This window comes from Corvus cornix, chromosome 3, assembly GCF_000738735.6.
Source record: "Corvus cornix cornix isolate S_Up_H32 chromosome 3, ASM73873v5, whole genome shotgun sequence".
NCBI classification, from domain to species: Eukaryota; Metazoa; Chordata; class Aves; order Passeriformes; family Corvidae; genus Corvus; species Corvus cornix.
In genome coordinates this window covers 60,009,072-60,029,768 of record NC_047056.1, presented here as the reverse complement: position 1 = coordinate 60,029,768, position 20,697 = coordinate 60,009,072, and the positions used below count along the sequence as shown (strand labels likewise).

Below are 20,697 nucleotides of genomic sequence, written 5' to 3'. Positions count from 1 at the left end.
CTAAAAGCAAGACCTCTATTAATGGCAAAAAATTACAGTGGAAGAGCTATGAGAACACAATCCCTGTGGTGTCTACTTCAGCTCTTCTTGAGCAGCCCGGGGCCCACCAGGGCAGGAGTGCCCTTCCCCAGGGAACACTCCCTGCCACCCACCTCTGTGCCCTTACTGAAGCATCCTCTCACTGCCAGTCACAGTTGAACATCCAAGAACTGGAAAGAAAACAAGCCCATCTGCATTTCTAAAATGCAGACTTCAGGCTTAGGGTTCTGCCAGAACAGAAGTCACATCACCAACCTAAAGATAATGACAAAAATAGAGTACAACTGCTCACCCAGTCTTCTCACAACACATAGTCACAGCCTCGATGTGAGTATTACACTTCAGCACCATTTTCAGAAGTAGAGACTACATGCCTTGAAAATCCCACTTGTTCACCTGAACCATTAAGGTCCCTAAGTACATTTACAGTTCTGGCCTTACACATTTTGATGCAAATACCCCATCTTCATATGCCTAGCAAAATTTATGCCTAGCTTGCTATTTTAAGGCTGCTAAGAAAGAAGCAAACAAAAACCTTAGTTTAATGCTTCTCTGAAGTGTTTAACAGATGTTATAATATTTTGAAACATGATCATCCCAGAATATATTAGCAGATGACAATTTAAGCATCCCTGTAGTTAAGCTGCACAGAGTTTCCTTCTTTTGAAAATCTTTATTTAGCTGGAAGATATTTTTGCTTATTCTTTCACATGAAAGAATATGCTGACACCTATACAAGGCTTTAAATATCCCTCAAAGTTCCTAGCTATCAGCTGTTTCATCTTCCAGTCCCCCAATAAATTAAGAATTTTAACTAAACCTATTTCTGTAATAGGATTGGCATAAAATTAGCCAAGTCCCTTCTCACATACCTATTTCCAGAATGAGACTGCAAGCACATGTGGTTTCCCTAGTGAGTAATGCATCCTCTAAAAAGAATGCTTTTGTTACCATTTTTGAACCAACAACTTTTTTTTCTATGAATTTCCCTGCCCTTCCCCGCTTCCCCTGAACACCACCCCAGGAAGGTTTACCTTCCTGGTAAAGGAGTAGAAGGATTAGCCTGTGTCTATCTGACATAGGAGGAAAAGGATTACATGCAGATTAAAAGCAGTAATTTACTAGCAAATAATCATCTTGTGTGCAGCAGTTACATGAATTGAGCATGTCAGCACTGGCATGCTGGGTTTCACAGGCACCACAGCACCGCTTGGCAGCCACCAGCTCAAGGCAGCTGCTTATGCAAAGCCCACTGGCAAGTGGCATGGATGAGAGACCCCTCTCTCTTCCTTCCTCATGTCATGTTTTCTTGAAATCATATGATTTTCAAAAGGTTGGCTGAAATGAAATGGAATAAGAGAAATGATTCTTTCCAAATTGTTGGGTTTAAGCCTTGTAAAATGAGATAGAATACCTTGCAAGTCGTCAAGAAACAGTATCATGCCAATTTGCTTTTGACTGCTGTGTCTATGACCTTGGCTTTTTCTATATAAACTGTTCATCCATAACTTACAAATGTTGTATTGGTTACAATATACATCACAAATCTAATAAGCTATTTCATTATTAAATGAATATTTTTATTTTTTTAAACATCACATGTTAGTTTAGGATAGCATTGTTTTGTAAGTAGAAGGAAATACCATGGGAAAATTTACTTAGGTAGTCACTTTAAAGCACTCTTACCAAAAGTTAATCTTGGAATTAATTTAATTCCAGGTACTCCACAGCCTTTTAAATTAGTTTTACTATTAGTAGAAAATTATTTTTTAAATTATTATTTGTAATTCCAGATAATTCTTAATCCCTGCTTCTAGACTGACCTCATAAATAACATTCTTTTAAAATTCGTAGTACATAAGTGGCTTATTCATGAAGGGGCTTATTCATGACTTTATTTGTAAATGAATTTATTTAGGATCATAATCATTGTCCTGACTATGTTGTATTGGCTAACCTTTGAGAAAGGGCTGATGGAACAGAAGCATATTTTTTTCAATACCGCAAAATTAAATGGGAAAATTTTTAACTGACAAAACAGAATTGTGAATAATCTACCAAAAATCAAATTTTGTTTGAAACCACAAACTTTTAATGACCTCTCATTGCAAGAGTATGAGATTGAAAATACTAGACTATCTTTCTACATAACACACACATTGTCTAAATTATTTGTTTGAAATAATTTGGAGATGTAAATAAATGTCCAGTATTTTGGAAACAAACCCCACAAATAAACCAAAAAATTTGAAAGTTTTGCTAGTAATTTTTTTCCTGTCATGAAAATACTGGTGTTAATTTAGGTGCTCTTATGTTTGGTTTTTGTTGTTGTTCCTCTATGTTTGCCAGAAGATCTTTCCCTTTTCCAGTTGTTCATTTCATTTCCGCAAAAATGTTGCAACAGAAGTGCTGACATTTACAGTTCAAAGTTTCTCCATCCATGATGAAGAACATCAGGTTCTTTACATTCTTGTTTTCTGTGCTTGGCCAGGAGAAAATTCTGTTAATTCTGGAATTCCAGAATCTCTCATGGGATGAGTTTTCCCTTTTCTCATCCAGGAAGCCCAGCTGCCTGCCCCTTCCCAGCCACACCACACAGACATGTGCACTGGCCAGGGAAGAACCCAGAACAGTTTCTGCTGCACCCTTCCAGCAGCCAACACACATCCATTTCTGGTGAAGGGCTCTAAACTGCAAGGCTTGTGAGTTAAAATCACACCACCAACAGACCTTCTCAGGACATCTCTCTAAGAACTACTGCAGCCTTCTGCAGAGCCCAGCAGATGCTGTGGCTGCTCTTCCACCCCAAAGGGTAAGAAACTGCTTTCCTTTTAAGAATAACTTTAGAGTTAAAATGAATCTAGGAACTGAGACATAGCACAGCAATAAATAATGAGCAGTAAAAGAATGTCATTTACAATACTGTGGTATAGAGCATTTTACATGGCAGAAAGAAAAGTACTCAATGGTAGAAGTGAGCTCCAGCGCACCAGAGGGAACGCAAAACTTGGTACTCCAAACTCTTCTCAGCCCTTTTGGTTTATAAAATGCATGCAATAATTTATTTTTCCTGCAACTTTGACAAGAAATTAAAAGTTCAGAAATTGGAAACAGGCTTGTTGTTATTCTAAAAAGACCCCAATAACTTTATTACACTACCACTAGAGGAAACCATTATTGTCAGAGGCCAGCCCAGTTGAATTGCCATGTTTGGTGTGTCCCATCCTTCAGCCTTACAAGACATGAAAAGGAGGTGGCTTTCTATCAGACACTGACATCTGTGCACAGCTGGCCACCTGAGGCTCTCTCTGGAGTCCACAGAGATACAAGAACTTACAGAGCGCTATTCCTCTCTTCCCAATGTACACACCAAAACCACATTATATGAACTGCCTCCCCAGAAGTTTATATACAAATGCCATTTAACAAGGAATGTAACTAGCATTTTTGATTAAAATACTACTCTCATGTTAGTTTTCCTTTTCTACATTTACCTATCATTCCCCCTTACCTCTGAACTTTACTGACAGTAGATTTTTTGAATACTTTCAATGTACTATTTTAAAAACTGTAATAACAACAACAATTATTTAATTACTATAGATAAACAACTTTAAGGTATTCAAAATATCTCAGTAATCAATATTTTACATCTTACATTTAAGAATATTATCAGGAACAGCAAGCAGAAATTATAGTCCCTTGATAGTCAAAGAGAGTTTTAAAAGGAAAGCCTACAAAAATTTTGCTTTTTTGACCTGCTGAAGATCCTTTCTGAGAAAAAAAGAATGCTTGTTGTCAATTTTTTTTTGCTGTTAGTTTGCTTCTTAATTGTATATGAATTCGATTTTACTGCAAGTCTTGTGATAAGTAGCTATGCATATGTTGTAGGGTTTGTTTTAAACTACAGCTGTTGTAACACACAACTGTCTCAGATCAAGAAAAAATAAGTATTTATAGCATTTATGATCATGAAGGAAGAGCAGAATGTCTAACAGTAGGGCAAATAAAAATAGTAATTCATTCTCATGCCCTCCTCTAAACTTAAGTATGCAGGCATACACCTTTAGTGCCATTTTTCCTGTCTCAACCCAGGCAATGGAGAGGGGCTGGCTCAGAAAGTGTTAGACTAGCAATACTGCAAACTGCTAATTCCAGCTTTCTTTCTTACTTATTGCGGTTATTGCCAGATGTGCTTTCTAGTAAGCCTGAGGGAAAGATCAAAAGATAACGAACAACCAATCTGAAACCTCTGCCCCATCACATAACTTCTGCCAGCACCAATTCTGCCATCCATCTGGCTAATAATGACCATTTCCCAAAGAACAGAGTTATAATAGTTTCACCCAGTCTATGGTCCTACTGCAACTAAAGCCCTTTGAAAACCTACCTTAAGAACCCCTGTTTAAAATCAGTTTTTAAAAATTAAAGGTTTTAAAATTGTCTTCGGACCAAGCTGAATATCATTCCAGCTCCTCCTCCTAAAGGAAGCTAGATGAAGCCATAGCATTACTCAGGATCATGCCCAAGGACCACAACTGGGGTATTCAGAGAGGTATCCTGATTAAAATGAGGACAGACTGTTTCTCTCTGGGCCTTTTGCTCCCTCTCTTCTCTTTGAGATGTGTTTGTTTTCCGTAGTCCCTTCCCTTCAACAATGCCTGGGCTTAGGGGAGAACTAGAATAGTTACCCCTTAAGCCTCAATTTTTTTTTTCTTCCCAAAATTATTTTGCTTTCTAGAGTAATGGCATGTGAGATATATATTTATGTTCAAAGCTAACAGTCCCCAGTGAGGCTCACAAGCTTTTACAAGATGCTATAAAAGTATCACAGGATAAAGCAATGATGTGAAGTGAAAAGGTGACCACTGTCCTCTGAGACCACAGACAGATATTCTGGGTCACAAGTGAAAAAAATGTGGTTCAAATTTAAATCATCTCCTTCCACTGCCTTCTGTTATCCTCCCCACTGATACTCAAAAAATTTTTTAAATTTTTTTTTTTTAAATTAGACCTAGATTCCTTAAACCACTACTATTACTGCATGTTACAGTTTCATATCTAACACACCAATGTTCATAATACATTGCAAGAGCATCAGTCACGTTAGTCCTCATATAATTTTCTAAAGAGCTGGCTTCTTTGTTTTTAAAAACAGAAATAAATCAGATTTAACTTTATCCCTGGGCAGAAATCAGTCCAGAAAGAAAATGTAGCTGACAAGCAATGAGGGACTTCAGGTACAGGCCTGCATGATCTCATGGTAGCTTTGAGATATGGCTATACCTGGGTTAATCTTTAATTGACATAAGGAAATAAGAATGTGATTTGCCAAACACAGCCAAGTGTGTGTGCTCCAAATAGAGGCAGCATATAAGAAATTGATATTGATTTCCTCAGAACAAGATTATTTTCTTGTGATTGATTTTGTGGAAAAAGACCACAATACTTACAAAGCCATTCCCATCTTCATCAAGGAATGGGTATGCCTGGAGCAGAGCATTGACAACAATGTTATATTGCTGACTGTTCGGATACCTGTGCAAACAAGATGGAGATGTAAAAGAAATATTTGGTTTTCTAGACAGTATTAAACACTGGAGTCTATTCTGATCTACATTAAACTGACTATTTCTCAGGCAATCAATTGCCTTCCAAATAACAAAGGGCACAGCTTAAAGGCTTGCATGAAATCTTTCTATTAGTTTCAGTCGGTTTCAGTCCCTTAGCCTCCTTTATTTAAGCAAATATATCAAAGAGAATGGCTTTACATCCATTTGAAAATTTATGTCTGCAGACAACAGGTAACTCCCCCAAATAAATTTAACGGTGTTTACTCACAATGATCCTTCTAGGTATTTGGTCATGTCTGCTTGTAAAAATTCAATAATCCTTATTCTCATACTGTGATCAGGGCATTTTTTTTCTGCTAATATGCACTTGACATCGTAAGGGAAGTCTGGCAAAGCATAAGAACTTGTCCACTGCAATGTCTTGTATCTTGCAAAAAATAATTTCAGATTTTTTCTGTAAAAGAGAAGATTATATTGTCACAATCACATCTTTCTTCTATGGAAATGCAGGCAGGAGGGAAAGAGAAATACATGGAAAAACTCAACACAAGGGAAAGTTATTGCTATAGAAATTCAAGACCTGCTGTCTTTGTTTCGACATACAAAGAATACATACAAAAGCAGCAATCAATACATACAGTTATAAACTAGATGTCAAATGTGAAATGTTTTAACCAGCAGACAGTAGGAGGTGGTTTCTGACAGAAAGCAGAGCAGAACTCACTGGGGGCTTGCTACTGTTGCAAAATATCTTTTTCTGTCTTCATTTATAATATGTTTCCTACTCCAGTAAAACAGCTTAATTGAATAAAATATTATACATGACATTAGTTAAGGCTGTCCTTCCACAGGGGAAGGCAAGAAAGGGATGAAGGCAATTATCATCAGCACACATCTCGAAACAAAACAGACACAGCCCAGCAGCTCTTCACAAGAACACCATGACCACTATTTACAGATGTCACACCCCAGCTGGGGTGAGCCTGAGGCAGGTTATCACTGCTGGCTGCCCCAACCCTAATTCTGAAAGAACACAGGGAAAAGTAGGTCCCAATAGCCAGTTACAGTCTCAATACCTTCTTGAGTAGGTAGGCCTATAACTCTCAACCTTTCTGACCTGGTTATGCTGCCACACCACCTTGGCACCTTTTAATGTAGATTGCAGGCTATCAAAACCTCTACATCCATCATGTAACTGCACCAATCCCATCCCTACCACAAATTGCGATGCAGTGCTGAGCAAAAAAAATTGGGGTACTGTCATCTGCTCCTAACAGCAGTAGAAGTACTCACAGCACTAACATTTCCCCATGCAAAACAGGCACAAAATGGTCAGGCCTACTGTCTTTCCAAGCTCACCAGATTTCATGGGACACAGACAGTTAACAGTAGATGCAAAGTGCAGTGAACTTCTCTTAGTACTTGCAGTCTCAAAAGAAGGAAAAGTTGTGCAAGAAGAGGCAACATATCCACATAGACACATTCATGTCCTTTTTTGGTGATAAATTAATACACAAATAGTAAAATAAAACCAATCTTAGATTCTGAAATCACTTGGAAATCCCTCCTATGCAAACAAAGTGCAGATGTTCAATGTGGCATCAGTGAGCAGCTCCCCAGCCTTTAAGTTTGCATCCTGTACTTTCACCAGCTTTACCGATGGAAATGACGTAACACACAGGCTGCAAATTACTACATACTGTTTTCAACAAGCTACCACTTAAACTCGCTCAAAAGTGGACTTAAGTTTAAAATTTACAGTACTTTGTATCTGAGCAGCACTGAAATTCCTTTTGTTGGTAATACAAGTGAAGCTGAAAAGCCGTTTCAAAAAGCAGCAAGGTTTAGCAGGTTCCAATTGGGCACACTGGACTACACTCAGTCACCTGAGAAAATAAAATTTCTTGCAGTTGGAATGGCTAATAACCAGGGAACTGTGGCAACTCTCCCATTCACCAGTCCCTTCACATCTGCCACTGCAACAAAAATACTCCAAATTTCATTTATCTTCAGCCTTACGTAACACAAAAAAATTCCTTGCTCTCCAAATGAGATCCAAAAATTCCTCTGGTCTCCACAGTGCATGAGATTACATATTTTACTAGCTTTAGCTGGACTCATCACTTTTGGGAAGTCATGTTAAACATGTGCTGTCATATTTCACAATGAAATACAAGCTTGTTTGAAAAGAGACACAACTCCACATAAACTTTATCCTCAGAAATGCTCACATGCAAACCTATTTAACTAAAAGAACAGTTCAGTTCAGCTGTAATGCTGTTCTCCACAATCAAGGGAGGTCTTGGCTCTATACATAAATCCCAGTGCACATACAGTTTTGAGATTCAGGTACAAACATATGTAGCCTGTTTCTAGCCATACCTCTGCCAGCTAACCTGAGGCAGAAATAAGATCAAAATCTTAAAACTGAAAAAAAAAAAATCTTTAAAAAATCTCAAAGTCACAAAGTTACATTTTTTTCTTGTCTCTCAGTTCTTGAGACTTCTGATTCTACAGCAAAATTAATCCAATGGCTAGCTCTGGCAAAATTTTAGTCTCCTTTCTCTGCTGTCACGTCTGACTTACTTGCACCCCTTCCTTACTAGTACTAGGGAGCCTGTAATCCTGCAGCAAGTTACAAGGAGCTACAGTGACAAAAATTCTTAATTATGCTTTTCATTTAATTTTCTCACAGTTTAAGTCCCCAAAATGGCTTCTCATGAGGTGAAACAAGCACCAATTCAGATGAAGCAAGCTGTTCTCTCTATGCTTAGCTGCAGTACGGAAGTGCATCCTAAGAAGCATCTCCTCAGCAAGAAGACAGTTATTCACAGAGCTTTTACCACTCATCTTTTGTAGATTGCCACTTTAATGTGCTCAGTCACAGTCCGGTCTCACACAGCCATTTCCTTCTTTGTCTCCATTGTAATCATATACGTCTTGTGCACAGCATGTTTATTGAGACATGAAGCTATAAAATAGCGTCATTTTGGGAGGAGCCATTTGTCTCCTTCAGATGGAAAAATACCCCACAACAAACCAACCAACCAACAAAACCAAACACCAAAAAACCCCACAAAGAACCCCCAAAGACCCACCTATTGGAATCATATACCCCTGGCATCCCTAATCCCAGAGAATACTGTGTTTTACTGTCAAGAAGACAAAGAGTTACACAGTCACAGTGTCACCCAGACCATCCAGTGACAGTTTTAGATTACACTTGAGAGAACAGTGGGGAGTAAACACAGCATCATCTCTCCAAGTTCAGTGTCCTGTGCAACATCACACAGACACAGAGCTACCTGAATTAGCTGTAAAAAGTCAATAAAAATAATCTTGGCATCAATACAGACAACTCAATCAAGATAGCTGTGTAAAGTGCCATAGAGAGCTAGAAACAAGATAAAATACTAGATCATAACAAGACTTTGTTATTTTTAAGCTTCTTGAGCATACTAGTAAGAAGGATCTGTTGCCTGCATGTATTAAGTTCGTTTAGGGAAAAATGTGATTTAAAGGCCAACTGAGCACATGTATAAATGGGCTGTGTGCCACAAGCTTTCCCTATTGTCTGCTGAAGTCCATGAGTCAGGCACCCATTGCTATATCTCTTCTCAGCTCAGATCCCATTTAGTTAGAGGACATGGCAGTCAAGAAGAAATTTGCTGACATCAATGGGTTGTTCCCATTTTTGGTATATCCACATAAAACTCAGCACATGGGTGAAGTCTCAATAGATTCCCATTATTCACAAATGAAGGTCTAACCTTTCACATGTCTACATCATACATCAGCAAGAGACTCAGGTCTGAAGGTTTGTAGTCTGGAAGAAAGTCCATGTCAACAAAACCAAGGAAGAAACAGTGGAGAGAACAAGGAACTTGCAGATGTGAAAGAAAGGAAAAGCCTTCAGCTGTAAAAAAATGTTCCATTTCCCTAACACATGTATAATATGCTTTCAACTTTATGACAACACTTAAGGTTGCAAAGGCTGTTGTTACAGTGGGGATACTGCAACACATGTATCAGACAACGAGGCCCGGGGAAAGAATATATATATGGACCGATTCTTGACAGATATTTCAGAGAGATGTTTATTTCTCCAGCCGCATGGCCGGAGCTCTGCCAAGGAACTGCTCAATCACGGGACCCGAGGGTCCTTGCCCGTGCAGGGGAACACAAAACAACCCATGGGGAACAAGGCTGACCAGGGGCAGGGAAACCCCGTGCCTCCCCCCCAGGGCCCCTCTCCCAGGACCACATGGGAGGGGGGAAGGGACCCTGACAGGCTATTTCCATCAAAAGGAAGAAATTATGACAGAAGATGAAATATCAAATGAAACTTTTCTCCCTCTCAATTGTCAGATATAACAGGGCTCTATTTTTCTATTCACAGTTCTGAGATCTGTGCCTAAAATATCCTCATGCCATTCTCTTTAAGTGCTTCATTGTCATTTCCAACTTTTGAGCACAAATGCAAGGTTTCCCAGTCATTCCCTAAAGCCTGGGATTTGCAGTCTGCCTCGTGCTTGATGATGTCTTATATTTTTTAGTTCCCACTAAACACAAGGGCAGGTATCCTTTAGACTGAAAAATAAGTTACCCACAGCAGCGTTAACTTCAGCAAGGCTGGGATGTGGGAGGTGTCAGATGAGCCAAAACTGCCCATTTCCCAGAGCAGCTCCCACTTCAGCTTCCCCTGTAGTACTCTTTCTGTAGAAGACATCACATTCAGTATGAGCATGAAGTTACAGACAAAATTAATCTGTTTCCAAACAATTTTGCGAGATGCAGACACAACCTTCTTCTAGAAGGAGTCCAGATTTTTTAAGTCTGGGGAGCTGCATCACATAAGGGAAGGCTTTGCCCTTTCACCTCATGTGAGGCCAGCAGCAGTGGGTTACAAAGCGGGGAAGAAAAAATGCTCCTTAGGGACAAAATTTCCAGGTAAATCAGGCCATTTAAAAGAAAAAAATATCATCCCTATGATATGTTACACTGTATCCAAAGAATTTTATGCATTTTTTGATTTTTTTTTGTTGTGTTTCTGTTTTGACTTTGCTACACCTTAATAAGGCAATGCAGTTAGTGTCTTCTCCAAGTCATTTGTAAGACTTGGCTCATTCCTGGTGTGGAAGGAAGAAGATCTAGCAATTTATTTATTTTTTCCTGCAAACTTCAGTTGAAGACTCACAGCACCATGTCAATAAATTTGGCTCCAGTGACCCGAAGTGCCCCAAACCCATGAGTTCAGTTGTCTTGACTTCCAAAACATTGAGGCAACAAGCACAGACAGTATCTATTATTATGAGTCTTCAAGGTATTTTAACTTTCAAGTTAGTATTCTTGAGTATCCTGTTGCAATGACAGAGATGTGAAATTCTGACTTAAAACACAAAAGAATGGCAGAAATTCTCGCATCCACATAAATTAAAAACCTAAATTTAAAGCATCTCCCCAAAGCCCCAAACAAACCAAACCAAAATTCACAGATAAGACAGGTTTTCTGAAGATGGAATAACGACTGAAGTGAAATTATCAGGAATCATAAAAATGAAATTATTTTTCTGTTACGTTTTACCAAAGGTATAATCAAATGAAGCATCTGACATCTGTACTTCTGAACAAAATAGACAGGCAGTACTTCTCTCCTACTATTGGCCACTGTCAAAGGCTTAACATGGTTTTGTTAAGTTTGCTTTTCATGTCCTTATGAGCTAACTGAAAGAAAATCATCACATATACCAGAAATAATTCTGATGATATCAAGAATAAGGTCTTTGCTCAGAAACAAAGAAACTCTTAAGCTATACATTAAAAAGCACAGTCCTGCTGAGTTTTCACTGTAGGGTTATAGATACATTTGGGTGTATATGTATGTATATAAAAGTAATATTTGCTCTCTTGTGTAAATGGAGCAAAATAATTTGAAGTAATTGATTAGGTGACAATTTTTCAGGCTAGCTTCTCTTTTTCTCTTTTCCCTTTAAAATCTTTTTCTTTTTTTTTAAAAGCACAAGCATAAGTGTGTTTCTGATAAAACACATCAAACACATCAAACAGACCAACAATACTGATGTATAGGTACTAGGGGAAGCAAAGGAAGGAGCTCTCTAAAGATCATTAGCAGAATCACATATCATAACTAAAAGACACTTCAGATGCAGCTACCCAGCAGTCAGGGCAGTTGCTGTACCCTGACCAAAATAGATGTGGGACTGCCCTAGTTAAAGACATTTCCTCTGCTGAGGAAATGAATGACCCATGCAGGCTGTCATGGGCATCTTGAAGATGGATGCCAAATTTGTACATGTAAAGTTTATCTCCCAATTCATTGTCCTTGCTATCAGCTCAAATTTATGCAGGCACCAGCACCAATATTCTGTCAATGTTGGCAATAGCTTTATTGGTATATGAACACTCAGGAGGCCCAGGTTTAGTGGAGCACTGACCACATCTTCCATACTCACTGCAAATAGGGAAATTCAAACCTGTTGAGGCTGGCTGGAGGATTTTTTCTCCTGAGTAAATTACTCCAAGGCATTCAGACAGTAAATCTGTTACACAGCCCTCAAGAGCTACAGAACATGTTTTTATAGAAAAAAAAGGTACAAATAAACATCTACCAGGACATCACTCTTGAGGGAAAACAGCTGGACCATCATAGTGGAAACAGTAGAAAAGGGATACATTAGGGACGTCATTTTGCTAAGCAAATATGTTGAGGAAAGGCAGACAGAACATATGAACCAACCAATAAAAGGTTGGTTTTCCACAGCAGTATCAGGTATTTACAAATAATAAAAGCCTCTGTCTTAGCAACAAGATAAACCCCGGGCTGTCACAAGCCATAAAACTGCTAGTACTCAAATACAGAAAAGCAGGAATATAGGAAATGTATTTATTGAATTGTCCTCTGTGGCTACCTTATTGTCTTCACGGACAGGCACTGCTTTAAGATTAATCTTCTTGGGAGACTAACAAAAAGATTGGCTGTGTTTACTTCTGCCATTGCTAGCAAAGCATTATTCCATTGGAGTAGCCTGCAAACCTCATCTGGTTTTATGTATGCCCAATTTGAATACAAGAAAAAAAGATTCTGCAATTGCTTCATCCACTTACTCTTTATTTTTGTGTTTAAACAATCTTCTTTGATATTTTGGTATTATTTAGTAATATAGAAGAGTGTATTTAACACAGTTCTTAGGACTACCTACCCAGGAAACACAGAGAAACTTGGAGCCAATTCACCAGCATTAATAATCCATAAATTCACCCATTAATTCACTTCAGCAAAATCACACAATTACTAAAGCTGCGGCTCCATGGATCTTCTGGAAAAACAAAACCAAAGCCAAAAACAAACTACAAAAACCCAACAGCACACACAAATTAAAACAAACGAACAAGCACAAAAACAAACAGAAAAAACCAAAACCAAACCAAAAAGTCAACCCACAAATGTTAAGTTTTTCTTTTTCAGCTTGGATTAAATAAATGAGGAGACAGAGGCTATAAGTGTAATCCTGGCCAAATATCAATAATTTAAACTGTACATTGTGTAATGGTTACTCTGATTCACACAACCCATTTAAAACTTTTTATACAGCACAAGGCAAATTAGTCATCATTAATTAAAAATAAACATCCTTTAGAAGCACAGGCTAAACTTTGCAGGATCATATTAGTGGTTTATTCCAAGGGTTCACATGATTTGTTTCTTTGATAACAATGCTGACAGGATTTTTGGATTTTTTGGGCTGTTCTTTTAGAAACAGAAGTACCAGGACTTTTAAAAGCATTAAATCATATCTGCAGAGGAGAATGGCAGGAGAAGAAGTTGTAGCAGGTGGAAATAAAGGAGGATAAAGATAAGGAGACAAAGCTTTGCAAACAAGAAAATAATTGCTTTGAAAGAGGAACAGAACTCTCTTTCAGCAGTGACTGCCCAACTCAAAGAAGAAAATCATGGGTAGGAGAAAAAAAAAAAAAAGAAGAAAACCTATCACCTTGTCTTGCCTCCAGTTTCTAGGGAGGCTTATTTTGATAACCAAGGAAAATGAGTGTGCAAATGAAATCAGCATGCCTACCCTCCCAAATGCTATATTTAAGATGCCTCAGGCACACAATTTTTTGAATAGCCATATTCCACTCTATACTGACTAATTTGCCAGATTCCTGCTGAAAACACATCTGTAAAAGACGATTTTTAAAAATCAGATAAATAAAGACAAACCTGTATCTTGCCCTCTGCATGAGGTAACATGAAACAGTGAGCAAGGACTGAGGATGGAAAAACATCATCAGGCTATTTCATTCAGTCAAATCCTAATAAATTTCTGTTCTTGTTGTTTTCTATATACACCTGGATATACCTGAACCTGACCTCCGGTAATTAAGATCACTTTTGTTAAGTATAAATGAAGCAAGAAGAAGTGTTTATGTTATTTTCAAAAGGTAAGGAATATTCAACGAATATATTATAAACTCACTTTTGCTTTAGCACTCTATGATCAATTAGTCCTTTTTCATTTTCAGCTGAACACAGATATTTCTTCTGCTCCACAGGATCAGAAGAATTTAGCATCTGTCTGTCAGTAGCCCTGAAAGAAGAAAGAAAAAAAATTCACTGTCAGGTCTCGTGCAGCTCATAGAAAAGAGTTCTAAAATACAAGTGGCAGAAATAGAAAAGGAGAAAAACTAACATATTGAAGAGTCATGATTTTACATGATGCTGATGTCTCTTAATCAATCAGTTCAATTACCAAACTGACATAGTGAAAGGACAAATGTAAATAATATTGCTTGCTGATATTCTAATTACTACACAGTTTCAAACCCCGAGAATATCAGCCTTCTCTGAGTTGCAGGGTAACTTCCACCTTCATAACCTGGTATCTCCGAATCCCTGGGAAAAAACTAATCATTACAACATGCAAGGGGTGGGCTGAAAGAACTAATTACACAGCATTTCAAGACAGTTTCTATATAAACAGAACCTTGAAAAGTTGTTTTTTCTTGAAGGTCAAGTCAAAAGCTTCAAGTCAGCTTTGCATTACTCCAGCCACTCTAGATGATCTCTGAATGCCACGTGGTAATACAGTCCACTGTTCCTGGTTATTTGCTCCAACTCTAGCTCATCACTAGCAACAAACACTCCACGTAGCCACTTTGCTATGAGCCAGTCCAAATCACTGCTTTCCACTTAACCTTTTTGTGCACTTCTCTCCCTCCTCATATTCCTGTTACTACTTCTTTTGGTAGATGTGTTGGTAGAAGCCAACATCAGCAGTATTACCCCATACTGGGGGAAAGGCAGAGCTAAGATAGGGGATACTGTTATGCTGCCAAGAATTCGTCGCAATCATAAACCACTTTTTTTTCCCTAAACCTCATCTCTTCAGAACATCTGAACTGTTAAGATGCTCTAGAAACTGTTCCACCCTCAGCTTCACTCAGCACACAAAAGGTTGCTTTTGGAAGTGACACTAAACTTTGCCAAGTTTATAGGCAGAGTTTTCCCTTCCCATGAATCATTATTTTTCAGCTATGCAGTCAAAGAACAAAACAAAAAAAACCCTAGTATGTTCTCTGTGTGACTCTTAGAAACAATTGGTCGTGAAAGTGGAAGGTATCTTAATATTTACCTGGTAATGTCTCTGAGTGAGCTCCTCATACACATATAAGCACAGTTTCTGTGCGACTGAGAACACTTCCACCGAACCAGGGATGGACAAAAGATGCTATTTCTGTGTTCTAATCCAAACTGCTGGAGATGTAAGCCCCATCTGGCATCCTTTCACAAATCTATTACTTCCACACAGAAAATATTCACCTATCACACTCTAAATTCTATGACCAACCAAGGACTTTGTTTCTGTTTCTAGTGGGAAGCAGAGCTCGGCACAATTCACACACAGTGAGAGGATAATCTAAGGACACCAGGATAAAAAGGTGGCAGCCAGGAGCACACCAAAAAGCACTGGGGATATCATTTATGTCAGAAACACAATAGGGAAATACTGCTGAGAGCTCTTGGAAGCTCCACACTGACTTCAGCTGACCCTGAAAGAGACCGTGATGATGATGCTTACTTCCCTGTCCTGAGCAATGCCCTCACCACCCTGTCACTGGTCTTGGCAGGGTGAGCTAGTTCTTGGTCAGCTATTTTTCTGACCGAGAAATAATTCTGCAAAACAGAAAAGATGGTTAGTTTTCGCCTGGGCTCAAGCACTGCATGATAGGGGCTAGGAACATGCAAACTCAGTTTTTACCATTGTTTCCTGGCACTACAGGGGGACCACACATCCAGATATGGATACTATTAACTGCAAACCTTAGCATGGTTAGTCTACTCACTGCAATTCAGCCTAACATCACTGAGCAATGGAGGAAATGTGAGTTCACATACATTGTGAACTATCAGAACGATGAATTTTACTTTTGTTTGTACACTTTAGTCATGAACTAGATCAAAAGAAATTATTCTTACAGGATTTTGTTCAAGATGTACTGAACAGACAAAAATAATTTTGAACTACATCACTTAGACAAGCACTGCAGTGTTAAGAAAAGAGAGTCACAGCTGTCTGCATATGAGGATACAACTTCTAGTTTTGCAACAAAATACTCTTTTCACTATAAGAGCTTTTCCATAATTTTATACCCCAAACTGCACAGAATATATTGACTTTTTACTCCTCCTAAAATACATGTCTGAATGCATCTTAAACGTGCTTGGATTTTATTCTGTCATTCTTGATGACACATAAAATATTTCAGGAACAGCACCTTATTTACACAACTTTCCTGTAAATAGAAGGATACCAGCATCTTATTTTCCAGGAAGGAGACTAGGTAGGGAAAGATTTTATTGTAAATTATATTCACTGACATTTGATATTTTAAGCATTTAATTTTTTTGGAGTCTGCAGAACCTTCACAGCAAAGCTGTTGCACTCATGCTACTGGAACTGCATCTCTGTGGGACAGCATGGCTTGCCCTGCAAGACCTGAGAAACACATGGGAAACAGTCACATCTGAGAGTCTATCCAAACAGTCCTGACAAAGCCAAGGGTGAAAGCTAAATATCCAAAGCAACATTCTATCTGCCCTAAAAAAAAAAGACATATCTTCTTCTGAGCCACCCTGCTGAAATTATGGTGTATCCGCCACACTTTGGATGAAGTGCAGGACCTATACACAGCATTCTTCCTCACAGCAGACACCTACTCTACCCCTAAAGAAGGAGTTTCCTATAAATAAAAGAGGCAGGCCCTTTGTGTGATTGCATAATTCAGGCCTGTGATAAATCATACATGCAGTGACATGGTCTTCTTCCTGCAATCCCTTTCCTCCAAAGGTGCAGGAGCATTTACCTAAGGAGTTTTGCACATACTTCCACGAGGACAGGAGGATGTATCTACATGAGCAGTTTAGTTCTGCTCATGAGCGTAAGTTGTTTGGAAATAACTCAGTCACCACTGTTCATCATGGTTTTGTTTTCACTATTGACCACCTCAGACTGCACAACCCGGACTCAATTTGGATGAAGGCAAATTCTCTGCAGTTCTAATCCTCTGGGATTAATCCTACTGTGACTAATGCAGCCTTAGAGCTAGAGTCCTTTCCTTTGAAAAAACGTATTTTGCATCCTTGGCAAGTCATTCTCTGCGGCCTGGACTCTTGGGTTTAAAAGGGACCACTCAGAGGTCAGGATTTCTCTCCTCAGCCAAGACACTCAGAAAACAATAACCCTGCGAGACTTAAAATAGGTCAGAATGGAGGGAAAGGATAGGTGAATCAATAAACCTCTGTAGTGGTTTGGTCCAAAATACTCATTACTGTTTATCTGCTGTGAGATAAGAATTAGGAGAAATGCAAAACAGGCACCAAACTTGAAAGAATATAAAGAAGTTTATTAACAGACCTAAAAGAAGAAAAAAAAAGAAAAAAAAAAATTATACCACCTTCAGAACTCTCCTCCTCCCCCCACCTTCCTCCCTTCTCCCACTGACAATGTTCAAAGACAACCCTTAAGATGTTCAGTCTGTTTACCACTTCCATAATAACCTTGTTCAGTCCATTTAGAAAGAGAAGTCTCTTCTTGCTCATGCTATGAAAACATTATCACAACGAGACAGCCGCCCACTTCCAAATATTGTTCAGTCCATTTAGGAAGAGGAGTCTCTCTGCCTGCGTGTGAGTCCTTTCCCCCGACTTGCAGCTTTTCCCGCAACTGCTTTCGAGGGTCCACTCTTGAAGTTTTTTGGGGTACAATTTAAAGGTTGAGCTGTTCAGAAACAAAAAACAGAGGCCCTTCTCCTTCCCTGGGAGCAAAGGGTCTTCATCATCTTCATCTTTAGGACTATCTCTGGGAGCATCTCTAGGAACTGAGGTTTTCTCCTTTCCCATTTGGAGCAAAAGTCCTCATCTGGTTCATCTCTAGGGACTGAGGTTTTCTCCTTTCCCGTTTGGAGCAAAAGTCCTCATCTGGTTCATCTCTCCCTGTCCAAACTTCTCATGAAATTACAGCTGCGTCAGCATCTGCCTATCTCCACGCAGGTGCTTCTGCTCACGAGTTGAACACTCCACCCCCCATATCTTCATGAAATTACAACAGGATACTCTGATATATCATAGCTTCACAACAGAATTTCAGCTTTAAGCATCTCCTCTCTCTCTTCCCTCAGGTTTTCAGCTCTTCACAGCAATAAAAAGGGTTAATCTCACCTCGGCCTTGCAGCTTTGCAGCTGGAATGTTGAATTTTTCTTATCGCAGTGGAGAGGGGGGAGAGCCGAGCCGCTCCGGCTGCCCACGGCAAGGCAGTGGGGGGGTTCCACGGCTGGAACAGGTCCATGGCTTCAGGATGGCCGTGGCCCGGCCCGGCCTGGCCCAAGCAGGGCCTGGCTGGGCCCGCTGGCCCCCACTCGGGCCCCGCAGCCACCTGTGCCAGCGCCGGAAACGAGAGAGAGCTTGGAGGGGGAGTTTGCCTATTCTTAAATGTGGATCACAGAGGTGATCACAACTTTAAGTGGCTTAGAGAATTGTCCATATTCTAACTGGCCAGCTGATAGGTTCTATCAGTTCCCAGAGGAAACTGTAAGCACCCCTTAGCAAGGACGTCCCTTCCGGGACTATGCTTGCTAACCTATGACAACCTCTCACCCAAATACCCCCAACAAAAACACAAACCCACAAATTCTGCCCCCTTCTCCCACCTATAAGAAACCACAAAAAAACAAAAAAAAAACCTGCTCAACCAAGACCTGGGACACAATCACTTAGGACAATCTCCCTGGAATCTGTTTTCTAAAAATCTACCTAGTTTCACAATAAATTTCAATAATCCCACTGTGGGATTATTAAATGCTTACATCTGGACCAAATCCAGAGTTTCCTTTGATAAACTGACTTTCAACACACCTGTGACATAAGTATTATCTGTGGCTAAACCATTATTTTACCCCAAGACTTGCAAGAATTTAAAAGCAAGTTCTTCAAAAGCTTAATATTGTAACCAGAGAAAATTTTAGCCATAATAAAAGTTTGACAGTGCTCCATCCAAATGAAAACTACATCCTAGATCTGGATATGAAGAAAGGTTTAAATTAATTAGTGGTGTAGTTCAGGAATGTTGATGCCCTGCTTAAAACCACAAGGTAATAATCTAATTTTACATTTCACATTTGTTACAGATACTCATAAAAGCTGAAGAGCTAGTAAATGCCATTTTAAAAATGCCATGAAAAGAACACAACTATACCCAGATTGGTATTTGCTGTGCCATGAACAAACTCACCCACTGATTACTTCTGGAAATTTTTGAGAAGCTGTTTCACAACAGTATGTAAGGGATTCCAGCCCACTCTTCTGCTGCTGGTATTTTTTAATCAGGTCCATCAGCACTGCCTGGTGACCAATCTTCTTCACCAGCTGCTGCACCATACGATCATTAAGAGCCAGAAGAGCTGCTCCACTTACTTCTTCTTCTGCAGATTGAAGGGGGTAAAAAAATTACTGTATAATATCTTTATAGTTACATTCTATACGCCTAAAAACATGACGATAGAAGACAGGTCAAAGGTAAGGACGCTTTTTACTGCTAACAGTCATCGTCAGCTGTCACCATCCTTTCCCAAGCAGTGCCAGGAGTCCTAATCACTGGCCAGATACCTGCCCCTGACAAAAAGCCAAGTCCAAAACATACAGAAGCAAGTTGGTGACTATTTTAATGCTTTAAATCAGGCCTTGCTTGAACCACGGGAGACTGTTACTTGCTGATGAAGGCTTTTTAACAGAGTACACAAGAAATAGGCTCTTCACATAACAGTTTCTTGTGCGCTCCTCTGTAGACTGTTTATATAATCACACATAAAACATTTACACACTACATTTGCATTATTTCAAAAGATTTATACAACATAAAATAGGCCCTGTCAAGACTTTTAAACTGCCAGCTCTGATTTGAGGTGACTCTATTTATACACAGGCTGAATCTCATCCCCCAGGATTTCTCAGAGACTTTGTAATAAATCTGTACACTTACGTTGATTTGTCAGATCTATGTCAGTTCTCACCCTAATAAATTTCTATAAAAGTCTGAAGTTAGCATATACACACATGCCCCAAACCAAAACAAGGTAGGCAGTGCCAATTAAATGCATAGCAAGAAATACTAAACAAACACCACCCCCACCCCCCAAACAAGAAAAATGCTTACCACGGAACTTAGGAACTAGTTCTCCTAAATTTCTCTGTTTCAACCAGTTGCAGACTTGCTCAACTGACCAATTTTCCATCTTCAGTTGTTGCAATGCTAAATTTCCCTGTGAAATGAAAAGAGAGTATTATTTTTATGCTGAACTCTAAGCCGGACTCCAACATTTCATAGCAAAAAAATTCACTTAGCAAATAATATATCTACATGCTCTGAATAAAAATGGCACAAAATAATCCAGTTAATGCCTGTTGTAACTAGCAGTTGCCTTGGATCCTTTTCCTCACCTCCTCTCCCGTCCCTGGTTTCCCTCTGATCTGAAGCAGCCTCGTTCCTTATAAAACACGACCTGCTCCAGTAC

At 39.2% G+C, this 20,697-nt stretch overlaps 1 protein-coding gene across 4 annotated transcripts in view; it reads right to left on the bottom strand.

The window, feature by feature from the left end:
* SAMD3 (sterile alpha motif domain containing 3) overlaps nt 1–20,440 on the bottom strand; it is a 37,421-nt gene extending 16,981 nt beyond the window's left edge. For 3 of the 4 annotated variants that reach the window (XM_019286240.3, XM_039570085.1, XM_039570086.1), the window contains exons 1-5: nt 20,340–20,440; nt 19,419–19,608; nt 14,108–14,218; nt 5,881–6,066; nt 5,493–5,577 (exon numbers count right to left, since the gene is read on the bottom strand). In XM_019286240.3, coding sequence (XP_019141785.2) covers nt 5,493–5,577; nt 5,881–6,066; nt 14,108–14,218; nt 19,419–19,608; nt 20,340–20,418 — 651 coding nt within the window. In that variant the 5' untranslated portion in view covers nt 20,419–20,440. Of the gene's footprint in view, nt 1–5,492; nt 5,578–5,880; nt 6,067–14,107; nt 14,219–17,688; nt 17,726–19,418; nt 19,609–20,339 lie in introns of those variants that run through there. The other variant, XM_039570087.1, reaches the window with a different exon arrangement.
* Between the last annotated feature and the right edge of the window lie 257 nt (nt 20,441–20,697).